We start from the raw sequence: 23,308 nt of genomic DNA on the forward strand, positions 1-23,308 counted from the left end.
ATTATGAAAAACAATAGAATACATTAAATTTCACTTAGAACAGCCACTTTTCGTTCCTGTTAACATCTTGATTATGTTTTGGTATGTGATGAGGATCCTGAAAATGTACGTTTCGAGGAGTCCTGGGGGGGGGGGGATGCACGGTGACCCCCCCCCCCCCCCATAGGTACCCGACTAACATATCCCCCCTGAAATGGAGGAGGGGGGATGGCCTGTACAATTATCCCCCCCCCCCCGAAATTTGAGGCAAAAATGGAGGAAGCAGAACTAAGTGTGCTTTTATCAATTTTTTTTTTCCCTTCCACAGGGTGTTTTATTCATACACATATTCAGAAAGTCACATTTACAAATAATTTTTTAAATACAAAACATCGACAAAGAGTGGCCTACTGCACTTGTACATATAACATATAACTTATATCATTTTTTTTATTTTATTGGCAGAAATAACCCTGAAAACACTATGAATATCATGCAATTTTAATATTCAAAAGCACTTAATAAATAAAGCCCATTTCTTCACAAAAGTTTTTTCTCTACTATTCATTTGACTTATACATTTTTCCATCTCAAAATAACATTTTATCTCAGATATTATATGTTCGAATGACGGAACGGTCTTTTTTAATTTCGCTGAAAAAATTTCTCTTCTTATAACAATCATCATACAGTTTAATGCACTGTTGTTGAGACCATATAATCCGAATAACTTGTGTTGGTTTGTAAATACAATTTGTTTATCTATCTTCAAAAGTAACCATCGCTCAAACTTATTCCATATATTATTTGAATAAGGACATGAACAGAATATATGCATTATGGTTTCCTCACTGTCATTACAAAACGTACACTTTTTATCTGTTACAAAACCAAATTTTAAAAGAGCATCTTTCATATATAATATTCTATTGAGAATCTTAAATTGAAACCACCTCATATTAATATCAATAGTTGATTCAAAAGGAATTAAACAGTATAAAGACCATGTTTCATCATCAAGATCCAACATGCTACTCCACTTAACAAAACTGTTACAATGTTTTGACGTGTGTCTTAACAACGTTTGATAAATATCAGAACAACCTTTCTTATGTTTCAGTATTACATTTAAACCATGAGGAATAAAAGGGTCTGCTATTTTCGACATGCGGTTTTTTGCAAATGATTGGATAGAATTACACAGTCCACCGTGCTGAAGAAAGTTAGTTTGTATATCAAACTTCCTCTGAAATTCAAAATATGAAAGAAATTTTCCATCATTATCTAACAAGTCATTTATAAAACGTACACCTTTTTCACACCAAGACTTAAAATATACAGTGTTATTATTCATTTTAATCAAAGGATTATTCCAAAGAGGCTGGCTTGCCCAATTATCATTTGTATTGATTTGTAGAAATTCTGAAAAAGCCAGAAGTACCTCTTTCCAAAAATCATTAGACATTACATTGGCAAGTTTTTTGTAGTACAGTGACCCCATAAATAAATGAAACGATACTGGTTGGGGCAAGAAAGAACGGAACATGTGGAACGTATAATTTTCAGTCTGCGGATCACAAATAAACCTTCTGATCCAGGATATTTTAAGAGATTTAGCATGCATGAAAATATCAATCATTTTAGTACCACCATGACAATATAGCTGGCACATTTGATTTCTATTTATTTTATCAGGTTTATTTTCCCATATAAACGAATAAAAACAACGATTTATATCTGTCAATGTTTTAAAATTTGGTTCAGGAAGTGATAACAACAAATAATTTAATTTTGACATCAATAATGATTTAACTACAGTAATTCTTCCTAAAACAGTAAGTGATCGTTTAGACCAGGAGGTCATTGTGTTTGTAATATCTTTCATTTTTTCACAATAATTTTGTTCAACCATTTCATATAATTTAACTGAAAATTCTATTCCCAGGTACCTAAAGTACCTACCCTGAAAAATCCAGTCAAAATTACAATCTTCCAATAATTTAATTCTACAATTCCGATTCTTTCCTATCCATATTATTTTAGTCTTTCTGGGGTTAATTCTTAAATTCGATATGTTAGCAAAAGTATCAAAAATCTCAAGAGCATCTTTTAGATCTTGATCTGATCCGTTAAGTGTTAAAAGTGTATCATCTGCGTATTGTAATACTTTAAAATTTTTTTCATTAATTTGCAACCCAACCACAGAATTTGTGTGCCTAATCATAATTCCAAGAATTTCACTGACCAACAGAAAAAGGTAGGGTGACAAGGGATCTCCTTGTCGACAGCCCTGTTCTATTTTGAATCTATCTGTAAAATAACCGTTCACTAAAACACTGGAAGTAGCATTGTTGTAAAACAACTGAACCCATTTTTTCATAGATTGGCCAAAGTTAAAAAAATCTAAAACTTTAAAAAGAAACTTATGAGACACAGAATCAAAAGCCTTTTCGAAGTCAATTAAAAGTAACAAACCTGGTATATCATGTAACTCTGTATATAAAAGTATATCATACAGTAAACGAATATTTTCACCAATGTATCGACCTTCCAAAAATCCGGTTTGATTTCCATGTATCAAATATGATAAAAATGTCTTAAATCTGTTTGCTATACAACCAGATGCCAGTTTATATATTACATTCAATAAAGAAATTGGACGCCAATTCTTTAGAAACTGTCGGGGTTGATTTACTTTTGGAATTAATGTGATTACTCCCATTTTTTGTGCTCCCGACATTTGTCCTGAAAAATAAGCATAATTTAAGGAATTTAACAAAAAAGATTTTATTTCCTTCCAAAAAACACGATAAAACTCCACGGTAAAACCGTCTAATCCGGGAGATTTATTACATTTCATATTTTTTAACACAGAGTATACCTCTTCTTCATTTAAGGGACCTTCTAATGATAACGACATTTGTTGTGATAGTTTTGGTATGTCAGAAGATGACAATAATAAGTCTAAATCTACATCTGTGGTTTCTTTTTCTTCATACAAACTGGAATAAAACTTAAACACTTCTTTCTGTATATCGCACTGATTCATAATAATATCATTTTCACAAAAGAGCTGACGAATTTGTCTATTAACATTATTCTGTTTTTCCAAGGTTAAGAAATACTTTGAGGGCTTCTCTCCTAATTCCATCCACTTAATCCTGCTTCTCATTGCGATTCTTTCATTTTCTTTTGAGCGTAATATTTCAAATTCTTCTTTCTGTTTATTTATTTCATCTAATATTTCACTTTTATCATTACACAGTAATAATTTTTCTTCTAAATTTTCTATATTTTTCTCCAATTCCTTTTCTCTATCAATATTTTGCTTTTTAATATAAGAAGCGTAAGAAATAGTTTCCCCACGTATTATAATCATTAAAGTTTCAAAAAATAACTGATCATTAACAGTCAGCTGACATTCACCAATTACGTTGTCACTGTGATCAAACTGGACATTTCCCTTTGCATAAAATATAATTGTATCTTTTATAATTTGTTTAATTTTCTGAACATATATTTCATCTTTCAATAAAATATTATTAAATTTCCAAAACCCTGGTCCCCGTTTAAACTCATTAAGATTTAAACTAAGAGAAACTTTAGCATGGTCAGTACGGTAACCTGAAGAAATATCAGTGTTACAAACTAAAGAGAGCAATTCGGAGGATATCAAAAAAAAGTCTAATCTACTTTGTTTAAAGGGATTTTGTTGCCGCCACGTATAACATCTTTCATCCGGATTACATATTCTCCATGGATCACATAAACTTAAATCATTTTTCATTGTGTCTAATTGTTTTTTGGCCCTAGGGTTATTTACATGTACATAATTATATGTATCGAGGGTTGTATCCTGAACTAAGTTCCAATCACCACAAAGGATAGTATGTGGGTTTTCGAATTCTAATATAATCTTTTGAAGGTCAACAAAAAAATCAGGTTTATCAGTATTCGGACCATATAAAGATATAAATGTCAGATTATATTCATATAATTTCAAATCTAATATCACAAAGTTTCCTGTTTTATCTATCATAACTCTATTAACTTTTACTGGGATTGTGTCTTTAAATAATATGGCGACACCTCTTGAGTTTGAGGTATTACATGAAAGAAAACATTCACCTTTCCATTCCTTACGGATTTCTGCCTCAGTGCTCGGTATAAAATGAGTGTCTTGAATACAACAAACATCATACTTTTTTGACTTCAGATAAGACAAAACATCTTGCCTTTTTTGGCTATTCGCTAGGCCACGACAATTCATCGAAATAAATTTTACATTATCCTGCATTAGGTAAATATACCTTCAGAAAACGTGCAAAAGGACAACCTGCGGAAGTAGTTTTCAAATGAATTACACACAATAGACTACAAAAGACAAATAGCAAAACACACACGGGAGAGGGCGTGCTAACCAAAACTCGGTTGCTTACCCGAAGAGTCTCAAGCGACCCCTCAACAACAATTAAAGATAAAATAAACCCAAAACCCCAAAAGAAGCTCCATGGGAACACCTACCCCCAGAGTACTTAGAAAAAATGTTTGCAAACCGAGATGCCACGAAATGGTGGCACCTCTGCGTGAAACAATTAAAATTAGCATGTACACACTGCTTTCAAATACTAGTACACCCCTGTAGCCCGCGTATGCCTCGTACCAACGTATTCGTGTCTGTCATGTATCTCGGGTCGAGGGAACCCTGAAAATACTTCAAACAAAACTACCATATAATGTCATAAACATGTATATATTATGCATACATGTATGTATAGACATATAATGTATAATAACACATCCATATCAATTTTATCAATTTTGGCATGTCTTTATTGCATGACGTTCGTACGCCCGCCTTCAGAGAGGTAACAGAGCTGAACAGTATTCCATCTTGTAGGATAATGTATACATAATTTTCTCAAGTAATATCGACATGGTATGGTCCAGACGTTGACAACGTCAAATAGCGCAGGCTTACATGTAAACATGCTATGACGCTAGCAACTCGGGACCATCTGCAAGTTATGTACGAAAACAAACAAACAATAACAAAAACCATACCGCCATAATTGAAGCCCCCTTCATTTTCCTTAGTCATTCCTGAAACGATGATGACTCTGATACATCTATGGGCATACCGAGGGATGATCAGGGGCATCGAATCTATCTCGGGGGGGGGGGGGGGGGGGGACAAAGAGACATTTTCCCCACCCCTGCGGAAGTGTTGGGGCAGACAAATCATTTGTCCCCCAAGCAATTCCCGAGATGAGGACAAATCTCAAACTTTCTTTGGGGAAAATTGTGCAAATACCGCCAGTACTATGCACCAGATCGTTGAATTGCAATCACAAGCATGTAAAAGCTCAGCTACTGGATCCTTTTCGATAGACTTAGAACACTTTTGAGATTGGCATAGTTCCTAGTACTTTATGAAAGAGCATGCAGCAGACCTTTCACTTACAAAGGGGGGGGGGGATGGTACCCCATTAAAGTATTGGGGACAAACATATCATATTGCTCCTCCCGAGATGTGGAAATGTTCTTACTTTTTTTGATAGAAAATTGTCTAAATATTTCAATTCAATTTAATTCAATGCAATTCAATTCAGTTATTTTTCATTCTTCATAATTTCCAAAGCGAAAAAATATAGCTACAAACGGCAGTTTGGGGACTGTAAAATGTCAAAATTTTCAAGCTCGCTCGCATTTACTCGTTATGCCATTCTCCTGATGTTGCTGCCAGCAACTGCCAACAGTTGCGCCCGGTGCACCCCCTTAATTTCCTAAGCATTTCCAAATATATATATATATATATATATATATATATATATATATAATATATATATATATATATATATATATATATATATATATATATAGATAGATATATATATACATACATATATTATTATATATAGCTACAAACGGCAGTTTGGGGACTGTAAAATGTCAAAATTTTCAAGCTCGCTCGCTCCTCTCGCTCGCATTGAATCGTACCGTTATGTAATTCTGATGTTGCTCCCATGAGGTGCCCCCCCCATGTCTTGACCAACGGTACGCCACTGATACCTTATATGAATTAAAGAGGTAAACATAATTTCCCTTTCTTTTTGTCATATCTCAACGGATGTAACTCTCCTCCTTTATTTTTTTTTCTCTTCGTTTGTATGGTGTATCATGCATAAGGGCAACAAGCAAATCGAGCTTCATTAATGCTGTGGATAGCCCTTCTGCGACATTCATTGCAGAACATATACTTTTAGATCAATCTTAATTCTCCTATGCGAATTTCTATCTCAAAAGTCATATGAAACTATTACATTATCATATTTGATTGCCATTAAACAACATTGTAAATCCATTGCAGATAAAATTACTTTGTAATTAACGTAAACATAATTATGATATATCATAAATGCTATTAATATTGTAATTGTACAAATTTACACTGCTGATGAAGAAACCAATAGAGTAAAATCAAAGGAAATACAAATCAGCACAAACTCTCCTTACTCTACACTCTAACTTGATGAAAATGTTGAAGTATTCATCATAAGCACCCGATATACTTGGAATTAGGGCCTATAATCCTTCGGAACAATCTTTGAAGCGTGAGAGCCTCACTAGTTATGGATACATCAGCTAAATCAATACTAGTACAGTTTACTTACAAGGTAATCGTTTTCAACACAGTGTATGATGCATGCGTTTGGTAACGAAACTGAATGAAAAATGATGGGGTAAATACCTTAGGTAATTTTTTACATAGTTGAGGTTTACACTTTGTTGATGGCTTGAATCAAGGGCGACTCGCACATGTTGGTAACAGCGTGTGTTCCAGGTCGGATGTCTGTTTGAGGGTTCAATGACATTTTGGTCTCCGACAACTGCTTCCATTAAAACATCTCCAGGCTATGACAAAGATAGAATCTACCCAAAAATATAATGCCACCCCTAATCCTAATTTTCACATCAAACTAATACTAAACCCATGTCACAACCCTAACAATATAATTCTATAACCATAACCCCAAACCCGTAGAGAAAACTAGCGCACTCGCAAACGAGCAAAAATGTATCCCCCGAACCCGTCCCATACCCCATCTGGATTGCTTTTCAGGCCAGAATGTTGTACAAGACGGAACAAGCGAGGGCGCCACCACCAAAAACAATATAGCCATCTTCATTCACTATAATGCACCTTTTCGCCAAATTTGAAGAAATGTGGCTGATAGAGTACACACAACAAATTTGCACTGGCATCCAAGTCGGAACACTGAGGGCGCCGTCACCACAAACTGTTTTGTCCTTCATGTAGAATGACCACCCATACATCTCCATAGCAAGTCTGAATAAAATTCATTGAGTAACAATCAAGTTATTGCGTAAATAAGCACTTCTGCAAATGTTGACATGATCAGCTAGGTAACCTTTGACCCTGTGAAAGGTGGAACAATGAGGGCAGCATTTTCAATAGATATGGATGTATAGATTAGACTATGATACATTTACACACCGAATTTGAAAAAAAAATGGTCGAGAAACAAGGCCAGCATCACACACACAAGCAGGCCCTGTTAAGTTTACCTTTTCATGTATAAAGACGGAACAAGCGAGGGCGCCATCACCAAAAACAAAAGGCTTCTTCGTCTTACCATAATACACCTTCATGCCAAATTGAAGATGATCGAAGAAGAACTGCAGCCAGTCGAGCGCTCTCAAGAAAATCTCTGCGGCGGACGCGGCGGACGCGGCGGACGCGGACGCGGCACACCGAGGCCAAATTATAATATCCTCCGAACTCTGTTCGTGGAATACAATAAGACCGAAGCAGCTGTCTCAAGAGTAAAACTACTTTCGTGTCACCCCGTTGGAGTTTTTGATGTTTCATGTACCTGAATTAGTGCACTCAGGTATATCAATTACAACTTGAGGGCTGCATTTAAATGGTGTTGTTTTTAAGTTGTACATGTACGTCAATCGGATAAAGACATTATATTGCTTGACAGACAATGACATAACTTGGATTAAAGAAGAAATGAATTCATGTGTTTCAAATATTGATTTTTCAATACTAATTTTCTTCTTCTTTGAATCTCAGGTCGTAAAATGCTGAATATTTATTTTCATGTACATTGTCTCCCCACATTTCTAAGCCAACACGGATTACACATACATCAGAGGCGCTTACTGATAATATATTTTTGAAATGTTCTGACTCACGATGATTTTTTAATTTTACATTTTTGTAGTGATGTATCGGATCATCTGCTTATTTTTCCTGTCACAGAAAATACGCTCGTTTTACCATGATTATCACCAAGCGTAATGTTAATTGCGCCGAAACGAAACCTGCTATGCTATGGATAACACTGATTAATGAAGACTTATGTTTAGCGCAGGTGCAATAATTATATAGATGCTAATTCCAAAAAAAAAAAAAACACCTAAAGGGCAAATAAAATTTTCATATAAATATTTGTGATACGTATATGTCCCCTACATGTATATACCCAGGTCGAAAAACCAGTAGAAATTAGCAGAAACCAGTAAGCATTTTTAACTGGTCTTTACTGGTTTTAACTGGTCTTAACTGGTTTCAACTGGTACCAGTTGAACTCAGAAGGTAACTCCAAATTTCCAGTAACAAAATAAGCAATTCTAACTGAAACCAGTTGATACCAGTTGAAGATGTACTGGGACCAGTTGATACCAGTTTAATCATACTGGTACCAGTTAATACCAGTTTAAGTTGCACGGCTTACCAGTTGAAACCAGTACAAGTCTACTGGTACCAGTTTTGATCTTACTGGTACCAGTTTACACCAGTTGAAGTTGCACTGCTTACCAGTTGAAACCAGTACAAGTCTACTGGTACCAGTTGAAGTTTTACTGGTACTAGTTTATACCAGTTGAAGTTGCACGGCTTACCAGTTGAAACCAGTACAAGTCTACTGGTACCAGCTGAAGTCTTACTGGTACCAGTTTATACCAGTTGAAGTTGCACTGCTTACCAGTTGAAACCAGCACAAGTCTACTGGTACCAGTTGAAGTCTTAATGGTACCAGTTTTATACCAGTTGAAGTTGCACTGCTTACCAGTTGAAACCAGTACAAGTCTACTGGTACCAGTTGATACCAGTTCATATCTCATTGTGTACCAGTTGACACAAGCTGAAGTCTACTTTTTGAATTCCATTAGTTCATCAATTAAAACTGAATTGAAAGGTTAACAAAACTTAGTTAAAATATTCATAAGCTATTCAAATTATCTTCGTGAAAATGAGAAAATATTGTTAAATTTATCTTTTTTATGATTTTAATAAACGAAATGTCTGAAATGCATTAGAAATTTATCTAATATTATTGCCGTGATATTCATTTCAACTTGTACCTCTGATGAGGTATTTTCTTATTTTTATCATAAAAGTTTAATCTACTTGGTAACCATGTCCTAAACCATTACAGCAAATATAGCCCTATATATATGAATGAAACATCCCTGGTACTAACTAAGTCTAGGTTGTAGGCTAAGCCTAAATGTAGTTGTAGGTATAGGCTTTTATAAGACTAGCTGTAGGATTATGTTAGGTTAGATATTAACAATGTCCTGACATACACCAAACACCCATACACCAAATAATTCAACACCAAATTAGTTTTGTCAACTGGATCCCAGTTGATTCCAGTTGATACCAGTTGACAACTGGTACCAGTTGATACCAGTTGATACCAGTTGAATGAATACCAGTTGATACCAGTTGATTTCTAGTCACTCATTCCAATTTCCATATTGAAACCAGTTGCCTTAACTGGAATCAATTGGTACCAGTACCAGTTGCCAACTGGTTTTTCGACCTGGGTACTGAAACAATTTCAAAAAATACTCTATATCATACATTCACCCCTTAGTTTTGATAATCTCTTGCATTCATTATTGTTTTCCTTTGAAACTACTACAAGAAGTGCATTTGAGTGAGATACAATACAAAAACAACACTTCAATTTCCACAATTCTGTATAGATTTTGTGCTCCCACCATCATTAAAACGGCACGATGCCCCTGGGATGATTGCTTTATTGACTTAAAATCAAGAAAATTGAAAAATACAATAGCTACAGGAAAATATCGACAATACGTTATTACATAAAAAGAAAAAAAAAAGCCTTCATATTTTTGCCGCCACTTCCCTCCCACTTTATATTTCATGGGGTGGGGTGGGGGGGGGGGGGACCAAGCTTCTCTCCCCCCCCCCCCCCCCCCCCTCCCCAAACGCTGCGCCGGTCCGGTTATGGGCTTGTAATCGTGGTAATGGTGACTATTGCTGATCATCCCCCCCCCCCCCCCCACTCCTCAGTACGGATTTACGCCGTTGCTTCAGGAGTCTTTGATCGACGCTTCAACATACAGACAGGGGAATGTGCAACTGCGTTTCGTATTCAAGGCGATTTTTGCAGTGTGTAGCAGAGGGGGCACACGGTTTAGAAGCTTTAAGAAGAACATTGTACATGAAATTAAGAGATCAAAGTTTAACATTTGACATTTTGTTATTTTCACGAAGCGATGACATGTTAGTTGACCTGTTTTGCATGCAAATTACATAAAATGATGTATTTCACAAGTCTACCTATGTACTTTGATCATTTTGTTTTAATGCTATATAAATGCGTTCATAACTTAGAACCTTCTTACCTTCAGGTACACTTAAGACCGCGTATGACTGCTGTATGACGGATCTGTAATAAACTAGCGTGTTTACATGGTTTTTTCTTAGGTTATTGTGATTTATTTCGGATCCAAAGTCGATCAGTCGTGCCACCGGTGTGAGCGGTGGCCTTTTGTAATAGTTAAACCTAATGATGTTCATGAACATTACACAAGGCAAGTACGTGTGCCGAGATTTCGCTCTGATTGTTATAAGCGTAGCCCAGTCATATCTTCTTCGCTTGAATGGAACAAGCTAGATGATTCAATCAGATCAGCTTCTTCCATATTATTATGTTCTTTTAAAAAGATTTTTTAAATATAGTTGTTGTTTATTTTAGATCTACTCATCAAATTTATTTTGTGATAACTATTATTATTCCTGCACGTAATAGCACTTGATTGGTATTTCGGCATTCTGGTGAACTCATGTTGTGCCATGTTAGCATAAAATATGTTCTATGTTACTTTTCAATGTACAGTATATACCTATGTTTTATCTTGTAAGTACGTTTTGAGTGTAGTTTGCATAACTATGTTTGTCAGTATCACTGAGGGCGCCGATGGAAGACCATGACAAAAGATTAGAAATAATCTTCTTTTGCAGTCAAAGTAAAAGAATGCTATAGAGAAAAACAATGGCACCTACTTAAACATGTTAAAAGCAAGCTTGCCGGGTATAGCTACATATGAGCAACTTTGGCCATTTTGAAAAATGTGACCCAAGTTTGTTGAGTGAAAAAAAAAGGCAAGCGCTGAGAACCTCGACTGCAACAAAACAATTTATTCACAAGCGTCCTCCCATCTTTTGCCTCAGCTGAAGACATTACCTCACAAATACAGAAAAATGGGCGCCATCATTTGCATGCGATATGTGAAGAGATTGCAGTAATTTTGTTACGTACATATCTTGTAATTTGTTGCATGACCAGTATGATTTTAGGTGTGACTGAGCTTTTAGTGTGTGTGTGCGTGTGTGTGTGTGTGTCCTTTGGGTGAGGGGAATAAGCAATTCTTTAAGGGCAAGGTTTGCGTCAACTCAATTTGTCACAAATTTCTGCATTTTATCAGAGTCCACGATCACTTTACACTTTCACTACATTCTCCTCCTTCCACGCGTCATTCCATGCTTCTACCTCTCCACCCGGAGAGTCCCGTTCTTCAATCACACACGTTGCCTTAGCAACTGTCTGGAGTCTCGTTTCTGCACCATCGATATAAGATTATGATATACTAGTATCGTGACAAAAATAGAGAAAAAGACAGACTTCACTGCTGAGAGAAAGAGTGATTTAATGATTGACTTACAATGACTTATCTTTAACACAAACCAGGTTCATTCGTCGCATGCCTACTATACAGGCATCCTATACTCTTCCAGGTTCGTAACGAAATTGTTTCTAACAACTTACTGAACGGAAGTGATGTATGCACGGAACTCCCTCTCAAAGCAAAATCGTGCAGCGATGAAAGCAGGTGGGTTAAAACAGCAAACTAGTACAAATGGAATTATTTACGAGAGTCGCAGAGTGTAAATAAAATCAAATTCGGCATTAACGTGCTACACTATAGTATCAGATGCTTGCTATATGTAAATAAATCAAGGGAAGACGTCTCATCCAAACTGTTCGTGCAAACTTGAAATATCCACAGAATTATTTGTCTCAAACATTCATCAGGGTTTCGTTTTCTTTGTGTAAGGAACATGAGAACAATAATAGGCAAGATAAGTATTTTCTGTCGGTATTACTAATTTTCTCTTGGGAGAGGGGATTGTGACATTAGGAAAATACCTATTCGCAAAACATAATATTGATGAGTGCAATAACAATCAGCACGGTGGTTATGTGATTTGGTCTGCAGAAATCACAACGTTGAGTTAACAGTCACCGCTTTTGATCTTCGTATTGTGTGATCAAGAGTGTGTTTATAATATAATATGTATATCAATGAGATTATAATTGTCTTCTTTTGCAAGACGCTCAGGAACTGTGGTGTATGAAACGAAATAACGACATCTGATACATTTCTACACAATCTGGTTTTCTACGCCTAATGAAGGATTTCCACCAGCTATGGAGACCAATCTCATGGCTGCACGGTTCTAGAAGCCATTAGAAAAAGCTTCATTTTCCCTAACTGTAGTTTTTATTATCGGAAGCGACATTTTCCCCAATATAGCATTGTATATAGTAGTTGTTCAGCTATAAAATATAGTAATGATTATGCCTTTAATAGGCATCTGTTTATAGTATGCGTACATCAGACAATGGAAGAAAAACAAGTCGTGCAAAAATATAGTGATTACATGAAAAAAAGATAGAGAGATGAAAAGAGAAAAAGGAGGAAGAGAGAGAGAGAGAGAGAGAGAGAGAAGGAGGAACTGAGGGAGGAGGAGGAAAGACGGATTGTTAAAGCCGGGAAACTTGCATCAGGCTGGTGTGGTCCAGGAGTGTAGTCATGGCTCGTTTAAACGGGAATCAAATCAACCTCGAGAAGATCATCGATCTCACGACGACGACGATGTCCATGGTCCTCATCATCATGGTGACCGTGGTGTCCGTGTCCATGTCCATGTCCGTGCCCGTGTTTGTGTCCGTGTTTGTGTCCGTGTCCGTGTCCGTGCCAGTTCCCGTGTCCGTGGTCGCCGTCCTCGGTTGGTACGAGAATTTCAAAGCGATGTGGCCGGGGTCTCCATGGAGCATCGTAAGCTGTATAATTCCACGTGGATGTACAAAGAGAAGTTTATACATTAAGAAGATAGCTAAGTGATAACGCAAACTGCAACAACAGAGGGCGCTAATCAAGTCATTTCCTCAGAGCCGTAATATAGAACGGCTCTGCCTTTATTTTCTTAATGAATATCGGCAGTCACCATGATGTCCAGAGAAATGAAATGCTTCAGCCTAAATACATGCATTGCATAGTAAACATTATTGATACATAAATAAGGCAGTTTGTATGTTAAGTTTGTTTATAATTAAGATCTTTGCTATTTAACTGCTCACAACGGTAGGTATACACAGATAGGAAATACTGCTGTTATGTGATACATGTATACCTCTCCAAAGTTAAATCTATCAACAGTAGCTCAGGTTGAACAGATTGATGGAAGAACTTTCATTGATATAAAGTAAATAAAGTAAGTAGCTTTTAAAATGTGCATACTTTCTTTGTTAACAACAATGGCATGGTGTCATTCAAAGGCATAACTTATTAGCCATTTGCAAATAGTTCTAAAATGTGAGTTAGGGATAGAAACAACTAACGTAAAATATTAAGCCAGTATAATCGTGGTTAAGTATTGTTAAATAAACAAATGTGAACAATAGTTATAATGAAAATGTTTCCATACTCAACCATCTACAGTTAGAGTTTAATGAGAAAAATAGTGTTATCTTCTTATATCCTAGGCATTATCGCAAGTTATGATAGGGAGTTTTGTGATACTGTACTACTGACCTACATACATGCATCAAAAGTGATATCTTGAACATTATCAACTCTTTACGTGCCATGGTGGAAACCCCCTATGTGCCACGTTATTCTGAGATACGAAGGTAGTCATGCTTTGAGAAATAATTCTGTTTTTCCAATTTGTATAACTTCTACAAATTTCTGTTAAGATGGGGGTAATAGTAGGCAAAGTTAAAGAGGAATGCCAAACTTTGTTTCGATATAAATTCTATGCCGACTCTATTTTCATTTTTTTTCTTTTAATGACCAGTTGCTACATTACTATAAAGGCATGACTTTTGCACATTAAATCGTGACAGAAACATAGAATGTACGAGTAAATCTAGTTGGGAACATCGCTGGATAGTCGATCACCATAGAATGCAAGCCGTATACGAAAGGAACAAAAGCACGAGAAACGCTTTCATTGTGCCGCGGGATTAGCAGTAATTAGCGGTTTATCGATCGGTCTTGGCGGCTTTGTTTGTTGAGCAGAATATGCGAAGTTGGCACGCCGTCGACTGAGTCGGAGGTGCGAACGTGGCACATAAAGAGTTAAATCACCGCTAAAGGTATAGTCTGTAATACCATCGTAATACCATCTAATATGCAAATGAATGGGGCGTGATGTGAGTCCGAGCATTCTAGGCTAGAATATGCCATTCACTTCATCTGTAATGTGCATAATCAAGTCCGTGAAAGTGCGTGCTTGCCAGTGTGTGAACATTTCTTTGTTTATTGGTGCTAAGAAGATCGAGTTTCCAATCAATGTGTTGTATCAATATAATACAATCATATGACAACCATTCCCCGAATTGAATGCAATTCCAATCGTTATATTTATTTCAAATATAGGCCTAATATTTAAATGTTCTATCATCAACCTATCAGGGCTTGTTGTTGGTTTGTTCTTTGCTGTCTGTATGTTCGTTTGTGTTTTGGACCTCTACTCTGAGGGAATGTAATATGACACGAACCTCCGGGACTCTTTAGACATTATTGATTATTGGTTTGAATTAGTTCTTCTGATTATAATAATAATCATTAAAAAAAGAATCATACTTGATCCCAAATGTGTGTAAGTGTGTCTATGCTCTTTAGGGACCATGGGACTGGCGTATATGATACTAATTACGCAGGACTACACGGAATTATGCCTAATTTGCAAAATGGACTAATCTAGCTTTTTTACCTCTGCTGACCAAATTTGGAAGTCAATTCCTTCATACTCAATTTCATTCTGAGTAATAAAAGAATATCGATGAGTATTGCAACAAATTTGAGTTTAGCCCGTATCTTTCTTAGACATTTCTGGAGTTTAATTTGGCATATTCTTTTCTAATCCTTATTCTTCTGGACTATTCTATTTTATTTCATTTCATCCTACGCTATGTATGCTACATGCTATTCTATTCTATTCTGTTCTATTCTATTCTATTCTATTTTTTCTATTCTATTCTATTCTACTTTATTCGCATGATTCCAATCTATTTACTCGAGTTACAATGACGTTGATGTGGAGTTCTGTTTTAATGTATTTCTATATTTTGGATGTAGGCCTATTTGGATTTTTTTTTCATTTACCACATGTGTACCGGTATATACTTGCATTTTTTCTTCTTTTTAATGCGTAAGTAATCTTATGGAATTATTTTAGATGAAATGGTAGTATTTTCGTTAAAAAGTCATTGATTTTACAGTGTATGATAATTGTGTTTGTTTCTATTTCTTATGTTATGTATACTAAGTATAAAATGTTGTATTATGTTACCTTGATTTGTTTTTACCTCATCACGGACTCACTGAAGGACAGCCATTGGCTGAAGTGAGTGACCGTGTCAAAATAAAATAAACTGAAACTGATATGTGGCTTTGATTAGGCTTTGGCTGCAATCCACTATAAAAAAAAAAAGAAGTCAAACTTACACAAGATGGAGTACGCGTCACGGCTGAACCAAAATGTCCGCTCCTCCAGAAACGTCACGAGCTCTCGGTAATGCTGTTTTAACGCGGCTAAGGTCGGGCGGCCACCAATGAGAGCACGGCCGTAGAATTCTCGTGGCTCTGTAGCTCGGATCAGATGAATGTCGGACTTCTGTGAATGACAGAATGATAAAGTGGGATTAAAATTATGATCTTCGCGAAAAGCAGATTCTTAATATCCTAAAACATTCAAAATTAAAGTAAGAGATCATAATTATCATGCTGTTTATCGGGTTTTGTTTTCCTCTGCAGCATTTGCAACAGCTAAGTTTTCTTTGATTGACTACCGTCTATGTTTGAGGACGTGTCCCTCATTATCTTTATTATGATAAAAACGAGTTAACAGCGATGATGGTCATTCGATTGCTTCTCCTTCATTAAAATATTCATTCTCATAATTCACAAAAGGGTACCGAACTATTGTAAAAATAAAAATAATAATGATAATAATGATAATAACAATGATAATAATAATAATAATAAAAATAAAACTTAAAAGTAATAATAATAATGATAAAAACAATAAGAACAATAGTGTTAACATTATCATTTTTTATTTTAATTTCATATTTCTCACATATATCACAATAAAATATATAAATACGAAAATTATACATGATGTAATCTGAAATGGAGTTTCACCGGAATGTTCAAAAGTTTGTTTTGGTACAAACACAATTATTATTATTAATATCGGTTATCATTATTATTATTATTAATCATCATCATTTTAGTAGTAGTAGTAGTAGTAGTAGTAGTACTATTATTAGTAGTAGTATTAGTAGTAGTAATAGTAGTAGTAGTAGTAGTAGCAGTAGTTATCATCATCATTATTATCAAACGGCCCCGAACTTTGCATAAAGAACAGCTAATGACCATAAAACCTACATTCATGACATGGACACACAATCTCATCGCTACACAAACTCTCAACACTATTACATTAAGCACTACTGGACCCCCCCCCCCCCCCCCCCTTAAAAAGAAAAAAAAAAGTTCGGTGAGTGGTGACTGCGTTATTTTGAGAGGGGACTGATATATATTGAATTCTGAAATGCCCATAAACTTAATACGCAAGCCACCAGGTTTCGTGTGGAACGGACTAACTAATAGTCGGAGAGATGTGAGGTTATAATTGCATGATTCAGTACTCTTCCAATTTGCTTGTGCTGTCACTATGCGGTGAAAACATAATTTATAGAACTATAACTTAGTCCTCCACGGCTGTTTAATTCAAATTCAAATTTTGATGAAACTCCGTATCCCTAAAAATTATTTTGTTCGTGTGATCTAAGGCATGTGAAAATGTGGAATTGCACTTTTGTAAAGAAAGAACATAAACACATTGATAAAGAGCGTGGGTATGGTTTTGTGAAGGATGTTGACTAGAAACGCACATTTGACGGTGGTGGCGCTGTAGCCTGTGACTCCGAGGGAATGTAGAATTGGAGGCTGAAGCCCTGAGAGCAGCACCAAAGGTGGTCCGACTCCTCCGGGCAGAACACGGAGCGCTGTTTCTTCTCATTCACAGTCAGGACGATAGGGGTGGTTCGCTTAATGCCATTGTCTACAGGCACACAAACACACACACATACACATAAACATACACACAAAAATAGTGAGTTATGATATTAAAAAAAAAAAACCTTATGATATTAATAAGCACTGTCTTATACAGTGCTCACCGCTTATAATCGCATGGGGTCAGGAGATATAAGTTTTTCTCCCGTTTAAGCGGGCTCCCGCTTAAGCGATGGCCAATATTGGTCCGTGCAAACCAAACAAAATGAAGCCAAGTATGTGAGCATTACATTAAACCATGCACAGTCGTCATACTCGGTATTACAAATACATAAAACTTGTATAAGGGCCTATCTATTCATTATACACAATATTCAACACCACCTGTCCTTTTCTTTTTCGGTGGTGGCCCATTCGAGCCACCAGAATCATCAAATATCAATTTTTGGTCGTGGCCCGATGACAATGAAATTTGATGGCCCCGGGGAAAAAAAAAAAGGTCAAAGAAAATAAAAAATGCGTTTACTTAACAAATTATCAAAATAGTACAACAAACCGTGATCATTTTGTAAAAACTATATCTATATAATTGCTATTACAGATACAGATAAAGACATATTGTGTGTACATGTGGAATCTGTCACGTCTTTCGCGCGACATTAAAAAAGCACCAGAATTTTGTGCGCGAAAATTTTCACTTTTGAAGTGTATTCGTAATCAATTATGTAGAAGAAATAACTAGCTATAAACTTGTTGAAATGAATACAAATATATCATAAGAAATTTTGCCATTACTGTCATTGAATAATTATGGTAAAAATGTAATATAGCTACTATAGCAGATGCTATTTTCTCATCGTCAAAGGCAAATTATGTGTATGAGATATTCGTCACATAACTGAGGTTGATGCAAGGCATGCGCCAAATCTACCTCTTACTAGAAAGACATAACCTATAAACAGGTATGTTCAATAAAATGCGATTCCTCATCGCGTTCAAGTTGACTTTGATAAGTGAGCTTGTGTTTCTTGGTTAATGCTATTAATTAGAATATACTTTGAAAACTTTACTCCGCAACAAGAATTAACTGATAAAACAAAGGGGTAAAAGCACCTAACAACAATAAAAAAAAACCTGCTGATTGTACAATGGAGGCGAACGGGAAAGGAAAATACAGGTATTATTGTGTGTATTGCTGTAGGACAACGACGATACATTGAACAAAAACACAGTAAAGGTGTATTAAAAAAAAAACATTACCTCGGAAGTAGTAGTGGAGATCCATGTAAACACTCATTGTAGCGGACGTAATATTGCAGGTCGGCGCAACCTTGTAGACCCATGCGCCTGGTTCGACGCGACGCTTGAAGAAGCCGTCACCATAATCCTCCAGCAAGGTGTACTCGGGACATGGAGATCCTAGTTAGGGTCGGAGCGGTCAACATTCCAAATTTATTGATTAACAGGGGGGTGTTTCATAAAGCTGTTCGTAAACTTACGAACGACTTACGAGCGACTGGTGATCAGTTCTGGTGCTGAGTTATGGAAATTATGATAAGTATAGCACGTCAGAACTGATCACCAGTCGCTCGTAAGTTGTTCGTAACTTTACGAGCAGCTTTATGAAACAGGGCCCAGGTTAATCAACAAACTGATTGGTTGATTGATCTTGAAGAGCAGTAGCAACACTGAAGTGGCTATACCCTGGGTAGATAAGACCTCGTTATTATTATCGTTATTATCATTAGTAGTAGTATTATCATTATCATTATTATTATCATTATTATTATTAGCATTATTATTATCACTATTATTATTATTAGTATTATTATTATTATTATCATTATTAATGATAATAATAATAATAATAATATTATTATTATTATCATCATCATTATTATTATTACTATTATTATTGTTACTATCTATCAATTTAGTTTGATTCACAGAGTGTGATTTTTCGTCTCAACAAAAAAAAAAAGGAAGGAGATGAACAGGTCTGAAATGATGATTATCAATAACTCTTTGATATTGGATGTCCCTCCCCCTCTACCACCACCACCACCACTACCAACAAAGTGGTAGAAAATCCATCCCGTATAAATGAAACGTTGCCTCCGAGTAAAGGAGCTTTGGTATCAAGTTCACTTATAAAATTAGTCAGACGTGCGGAATATTCAAATTAATCTCGATGAATATGACAAGAAGGGATAATCAAATCAGCTGGAATCTTAGCTTTTTTTGCTACGCACATCTTATCCATGATACGCTCAACAGTATCGAAGTTTTTCAAACTTTCTTAGGGGTGTTCATGCAAAACTTTCACTTCACTCCTCGATGGAAGGCGGAGGACGTTATACTTCAAATCTGTAAACAAGAAATGACACGGCAATCTGTTACTGAACATTTCTTGTGGCTCATCCTGCTCTTCCAAACTGCAGATTTAAATGGAAAGGGTGGCTACAGTGGACATTTTGGAATATTATACCCAAAACAACCCACATTACACTTTTGGCATGTTTTTCAAAGTTAAGTTGTGAAAGCTGGGAAGACGAACAGCTTTTTCACGTGGGAGACATCGAACGCTGTTTGCAGGTTAGGAGAAGAGTTCGATAATGGTTATGATATGGTGGTCATTCAGCAGGCTATATAGATGGATAAATTTGTATAGATGACAATGACTTTTCAAGGAGGTGTCCCACACTCACGGGCACATTGACGAATACCGTTCGGTGCAGGCGTGGGCGTAGGTGTGGGTTTGGTCGCAGGTAAAGCGGCCGCTTTGGTCGCAGGTAAAGCGGCCGCTACTGAGATGGCAGCCGTTAGAATCAAAGGCACCAGCATGGTTGCAGTAGCAGGACACTAGGCTCTGCCCTTTCAAAACCTGTTAATAGCTGAAATTACATCAAATCGCAACTCAAATCATCATCCAAAAAACCAGATTTCCCATTAGATTTTAATAGATCTTACCGTTACAACTAGATTTCCTGCTGGTATTTGCAGTCACATCTTTATGTTTATAAATTTGAGAAGCATAATGAATATTTTGATTTTCTTTCGTTGATTTATAACGCCTCATTAATACTTCATGTTCGCGGAAGTGAAATTTACTTCTGTCCCCGGAGTTTGATAACTTATCAATTGCATTTGTATCACACTGACTGGTATCAATTATTTCTCGATCGATTCCAAATCATTCTTTTGCAATCCTTCCAAAATTTCCCTATTTCGTTCTTATTCTGTTATTCTATTGCTTCAAACGAATCAAGGATGGTAGGAGAGTGTAGGAAGGAACAATTGTAACTATTTTATATTATGTCATTCCGAGTAAAAAAAAAAACAAAAAAAAAACCAACTGGATACATTTTCCGTGGCCAAGCAAAATGAGCGATATCAATACGCTCAATTCAACACAATTTGATAAACATACAAGTAGGCAATACACATACAAAAAGTAAATAAAAACAAAAAAAGTACGATGGGTATCCTTCGGCGGGGGAAAGATGATGAGGCATTGATGCTGATGAGCATAAAAGAAAATAGGACGCCAGGAGGATTTGGGCCAAATTATGTCCTTTGAATCTCTCAAGCACCCGTGACGTTCATGTCTCTGTGTATAATTATCTTATTTTTTTATTTGGACAATTACAGGTTAGTTGTTAATCTTTGCGTACAAGTTGCATTTTATTTTTGGATGTATCCCCCTTTTTTAGGTTAGCGAGTCTTTTTGTTTCAAGATTTGTACTAGACCCTTTGCCATCTATTATGTGTATTGAGCCAAGATGTCACAGACAAGAGAACGCACAAGGATTGACCGGCTGAAGTCTACTTGGCTCAAAAACCAGTTTTATTTGTTTTTTGTTTGCTTTGTTCTGTTTTGTGTTAAATTTCATTTCATTTCATATCATTTATTTTTCAGCATGATGGTACAAATCAACAAAATCATGCTAGAAAACATACACATTGATTCATCATTTATTACATAGAAAATGTCGCTAACCTTTGCACGCGAGAGCAAAGAAGTCATCGTAACAGAATATCAAAAATAGAATACAAGGGAAAACTCAAACTACCACACCGCAGGATCCCCAACAAGCCAAAAGAATAAAGGGCCTCATTAGACACATATAGAAATGACAGTGATTTTGATGAATAAAACCACAAACTATTTCATAAAACAAAACATTGATAGACATGTACACACGTTATGCTAATGAAAAAAAGAACGAAGAAAGAGAAATGATGTAAGATAGTAAGAACGAAAAGGAGAGAATAGAAAAGGGTGCACGTCACGAGTTCGACACCCACGAATAACACAGCCCAAGAATCATACAGCCCCAAAAGCACTATAACACTTAAAGTAGACAAGGCCCATGAAACTGACACATTAGAGGGATAGTATATAGTATTGTTGGAGATGAGGATTGGGTGTTTAACTTTTTGCGAGATACCAAGAAACCTGCACTAATGAAATAATACAGAGCATACCAAGAGGAATTCAAAGTTCATTAGATGAAAATCGAAAGGCAGAGACATCTAAAAACAAAATAAGACAAGGGGATCCTCATAAAAGGTGGATCCCATCTTTTATTAGTATTGCTTCGTTTTGCATACCTCCGACAGTTCAAAACCAATTTTTTGTGAAATAAACGTTGAATCCCTCTTGGAATTACATGCTCTTTCATATTTCATAAGAGGCTTCTCATATTCTCACCAAAACAATGTTAGAAACCTGAGGTTGGGTCTGAACCAAAACTATACACGATCCCTTTATAAGCCCGTGCTGTAATGTCATGGGCTGTTTTGACCTCTGTAATGTCGAACTCATGAGCCTTATTTGCTTATAGGGCGGTATTCTGAAATCCTTACTAGCAAGATTTTTCTTCCTAACTAACTCTAAATCAGGATTTTTTCCAAGTGGTATTCTGAAGATCTTCTTAAAACTGCTTCACATGAAAATTGAACACTGACTTTGCATCCTTTTATAGTACCTGGCACGGATTGTGTAATGTTGGTTATAATTTTCACACTGCTGCAACTACAGCAACCAAACTCTGCCTTTCAGGACACGTAAAATACTGGGACATTGCTGTCACATATTGCTTTGTTTCTCAGGGCATGACGAAAAAATGAACTCACAGGTGGTAAAGTATTTCTTATCTACCCAGAAATATATATAGTGAAATAGAGTTCTAGAACTTACCTGTTGGTGAAACGCGCAGTATTAGAAGCGAACCGTCTTGTTCGTCCAAGCACAGGATGGGTTTGTGTGTTTTTGGCCTGTGATATCATCGTTTTGTCAGAAATGAAAAAAAAAAGAGGGAAATTTACCGGAACCATCGCAACAACCTCGTGATCTGAGGATGTCATCGCATACATTGGATACAGCGGGAAAACTTGTCCGGCATAAGATTATCAATAGAGTCTTCTGTATCATCAGACCAGAAGTATGTTTCATTGTTTGTTTGCTTGCTTGCTAATTGCTTGATTGTGCATTCGTTTAGTTGTTAATAGATGTTTGGTTGTTTTTGTCTTCTCTTCTTTTTCAAGACCAAGACCAGATAGCAGAATAATATTCAAAAGATAATTCAAGTAACTTGTTTGTAAACGACACAGGCAACACGAAACTCACTTATTACGTTTTTATCAGAGTATCCAATAT

The 23,308-nt window shown here is 36.1% G+C and overlaps 1 protein-coding gene across 1 annotated transcript; it reads right to left on the reverse strand.

The window, feature by feature from the left end:
* Positions 1–11,977: 11,977 nt before the first annotated feature.
* Positions 11,978–22,921, reverse strand: LOC139738259 (uncharacterized). The gene is made up of 6 exons (XM_071648910.1): positions 22,850–22,921; positions 20,355–20,540; positions 18,907–19,065; positions 17,523–17,692; positions 16,069–16,237; positions 11,978–13,397 (listed from the first exon to the last, which is right to left on the reverse strand). The coding sequence occupies exons 2-6, from the start codon at positions 20,488–20,490 to the stop codon at positions 13,156–13,158; spliced, it is 876 nt and encodes a 291-aa protein (XP_071505011.1). The 5' UTR covers positions 20,491–20,540; positions 22,850–22,921; the 3' UTR covers positions 11,978–13,155.
* Positions 22,922–23,308: the final 387 nt, after the last annotated feature.

This window comes from Diadema antillarum, unplaced genomic scaffold (assembly GCF_040938485.1).
Source record: "Diadema antillarum isolate AM-2024a unplaced genomic scaffold, OU_Dant_1.0 seq00000732_RagTag, whole genome shotgun sequence".
In the NCBI taxonomy this organism is placed as follows: domain Eukaryota; kingdom Metazoa; phylum Echinodermata; class Echinoidea; order Diadematoida; family Diadematidae; genus Diadema; species Diadema antillarum.

Excerpts from the sequence above, each read along its gene's own strand:
- LOC139738259 (XM_071648910.1), bottom strand. The coding sequence starts at position 20,490 with ATGCTGGTGCCTTTGATTCTAACGGCTGCCATCTCAGTAGCGGCCGCT. Across the intron at positions 19,066-20,354 it reads CGGTATTCGTCAATGTGCCC|GATCTCCATGTCCCGAGTAC; the intron begins GTGAGTGTGGGA and ends GACCCTAACTAG. Across the intron at positions 17,693-18,906 it reads TCTCCACTACTACTTCCGAG|ACAATGGCATTAAGCGAACC; the intron begins GTAATGTTTTTT and ends GTGTGCCTGTAG.